Here is a 2,818-nt window from a genome sequence, read left to right as displayed (position 1 = left end):
TCGTTTGACCCATCCAATCCAATGATAGTTACTACTTCCTCCTATCCAATCCGATCAGTCATGTCACATTGTCACAACGATTTAAAGGGTGTTTTGGTGATTTCATCATTACTTCTCTTTTTCATAAACACCAACGAGAGAGATATAACAACCGGAGAGAAGTGACCAAATCACGCACGGCTCTCTCCGCCAACAAATCCATAATGACTTCCCGCAATATCTCACGCGCCACCGCCGCACTTGCGCTCCTCTCTCTCCTCCTCTCCGCCGTTGCCGATTCATCGGTATGTACATCCTCTCATTCCTATCAATAATCACGATCCATAAAGCACGAACACAGACACCAAATACTAACACGTCAATGCCAATGAGAATCTTTAAAAAATAACATAATTCAATGTAATTATATGCCTTGGTGTCAGACACGTCTAATAGGAGGATTTGCTTCATAGATTAAGATTCATTAATCATTAATATTATTTAATTGAATATTTGAAAAATTTGAATTGAAAACGTTGACCAAATTATATTGTTACGAATTAATTGATTACAGGCTAATTGCAGCAGGAAATGCATTGCAGAGCAGTGTGATAGTAAGATTCATTGAATTCAATTTCATTATTATTTGTTTCAATCTCAATTAATTACATGATTAATTAAAGTATTAATGTTAATATTATTATGTTGATCAATGAATAACTACAGCGATGGGAATCAAATACGGGAAATATTGCGGGGTGGGTTATTGGGGTTGTCCCGGCGAGCAACCGTGTGATGATACTGATGCTTGTTGCATGGCTCATGACAATTGTGTTGATAAATTTGGTACATTCTATTCTCTGCATTCTTTTTCTTAATTTTACTATTTGTTAATTAGTTAATTGTGTGGAGCTGATTAATCATGAATTTTAGTATTATTTATTTCAATTTATGTGTAGTTGATTGGTTTTTAATTTTATCGAATCACAGTGAATATATGTTTGGTTCTGCGGTGAGAAAAATAGATTTTGACAGAATTGGTTGTGTAAAATTGATTTGAAGATAAAGTGATTTATGTTTGGATATATGCAAAAGTGAGTTGAACAAAAAATTTGAGTGTAAAAATCAATTATAGAATTATTCTGGAGACCGGATCAATTCTACTATTGAGAAACCAAACAAGTCAAAATTCAATCTGCACCTTTATAATCAATTCTTGCTCCTCTAGAATTGAAACCAAACATACACGAAATCACGTTGACACTGTGATTTTGTTGAAGTTTCAGAGTGTAGCTTATGCTTACCGGACTCACCGTTAATCCAAACATGAATGAATTCTTCTTGAGAGTTTAATGATGCACAAATTAATGTCTTTTGAAAATTAATGAATATTTAGGTGTTTTATTTTTGTTGAATCAATTCAATTATGTAAATTGTTCATAATTCTCATTGTGTATCTTTGGATGCTGGAATGCTTGTTGGTTGTTGTTGTGTTATGATGTTATCAGAATTTTGCTGTTTGCTATAGGGTGTTCATCGTCAAAATTTAGCTGTTTGTTATAGGGTGTTAGGTGTTGTTCATCATCAAAATTTAGCTGTTTTGGTACTTTTCTGTCTTTGCCTCATTGGTGGATGGTCCAATCGGGATTTAGTAGATTTAGGAGAATCGCGTAGTTACACAGTCAAGAGATCTCAACTGTTAGCTAAAAATTAGATGACACGTATTTGTACTTCATCGAATCGGCTTTAAAATACAGCTTAGAATATGAGTCAACGATCTGTATCTACAACCATGATATGTGATTGTGTGAATGCATGACTTGAGAGAATACGTTTTTTTTAAAGCAATTGTTAGTATTGTTTGTATTATGTTGGAGCTGAAAATCGAATTCTCGGCCTCCTTACCACTCCTCTTCTTAACCCCCTCACCTTAACCACCGAGTTATATTACCCAGAATATAACTTTTGTGAATAGTCACTCGCCTATGCGAGGGTAAATGTCTTGTCTCATACTTTTTGTTCCCGGATAAAATGTGCTGCTATCTAATTTTATGTTTGCTATGGTGTTATTTAAATTTATCTTATCTCATACCATATACATCCACATAGGAAGATATTCAGATAAGTATAACACCTTAGTAATGTAATGTGGAATCTAAGAAGTTTCAAATGTTATGGAAGGAATTGAGGAACGAAAGAGACATTAGCTAGCTACTTGTATACAAGGATATGTCATATGCCATATTGAGATGATTATTGTTCTGATGCTGTTTTACATTTTCTATTACCTTGAGACCTATCTTTAGCTACTTTAAACTCACCAAACATGATTTTACAGGAATGACTCATGTGAAATGTCACAAGAAGTTAAAGAACTGTTTAACTAGGGTACAGAAATCTGGGAAGGTTGGATTTTCAAAAGAGTGTCCGGTCAGTGTCGTTGCGCCTACCATGATAAGAGGCATGGACTTGGCCATCTTGCTGAGCCAATTAGGTGACTCTGTTCATGATCTGTAAAAACATTTTAACCCCCTTGATATATATATATATATATATATATATATATATATATATATATATATATATATATATATATATATATAGGCCATATCCTCATTTATAAACAACTATTGATTTGGGAATGTTGATGTTAATGATCTTATTGAGAGCTTGGTAATTAAGTCAATATTTATGTTATAATTACCAAGTTGTGATTTAGTTTATGATGTCACAAAAGAACTCAATAGTATTTATGGGCAAGGTTCTGTCATTTTTTTTTCTTCTGGTTATACAAGGTTCTGTTATACTATAGGAAGAAATGAATGACAATTATTTATCA

The 2,818-nt window shown here is 33.3% G+C and overlaps 1 protein-coding gene across 3 annotated transcripts; it reads left to right on the top strand.

Moving 5' to 3' along the window:
- LOC123884005 (phospholipase A2-gamma-like) lies at positions 1-2,818 on the top strand. 3 transcript variants are annotated; one of them, XM_045932981.1, is made up of 5 exons: positions 1-284; positions 554-593; positions 706-825; positions 2,318-2,515; positions 2,568-2,818. In XM_045932981.1, the coding sequence occupies exons 1-4, from the start codon at positions 204-206 to the stop codon at positions 2,494-2,496; spliced, it is 420 nt and encodes a 139-aa protein (XP_045788937.1). In that variant the 5' UTR covers positions 1-203; the 3' UTR covers positions 2,497-2,515; positions 2,568-2,818. The 3 variants fall into 3 exon arrangements, with proteins under 3 accessions (XP_045788937.1, XP_045788936.1, XP_045788938.1); XM_045932980.1 differs by having other exon boundaries at positions 2,318-2,517; positions 2,589-2,818; XM_045932982.1 differs by having other exon boundaries at positions 2,318-2,531; positions 2,582-2,818.

This window comes from Trifolium pratense, linkage group LG5 (genome assembly GCF_020283565.1).
Source record: "Trifolium pratense cultivar HEN17-A07 linkage group LG5, ARS_RC_1.1, whole genome shotgun sequence".
NCBI lineage: Eukaryota > Viridiplantae > Streptophyta > Magnoliopsida > Fabales > Fabaceae > Trifolium > Trifolium pratense.
Note: the sequence above shows the minus strand (reverse complement) of the source record. Positions and strands in the feature narration are given on the sequence as shown.

Excerpts from the sequence above, each read along its gene's own strand:
- LOC123884005 (XM_045932981.1), top strand. The coding sequence starts at position 204 with ATGACTTCCCGCAATATCTCACGCGCCACCGCCGCACTTGCGCTCCTC. Across the intron at positions 594-705 it reads CATTGCAGAGCAGTGTGATA|CGATGGGAATCAAATACGGG; the intron begins GTAAGATTCATT and ends GAATAACTACAG. Across the intron at positions 826-2,317 it reads CAATTGTGTTGATAAATTTG|GAATGACTCATGTGAAATGT; the intron begins GTACATTCTATT and ends ATGATTTTACAG.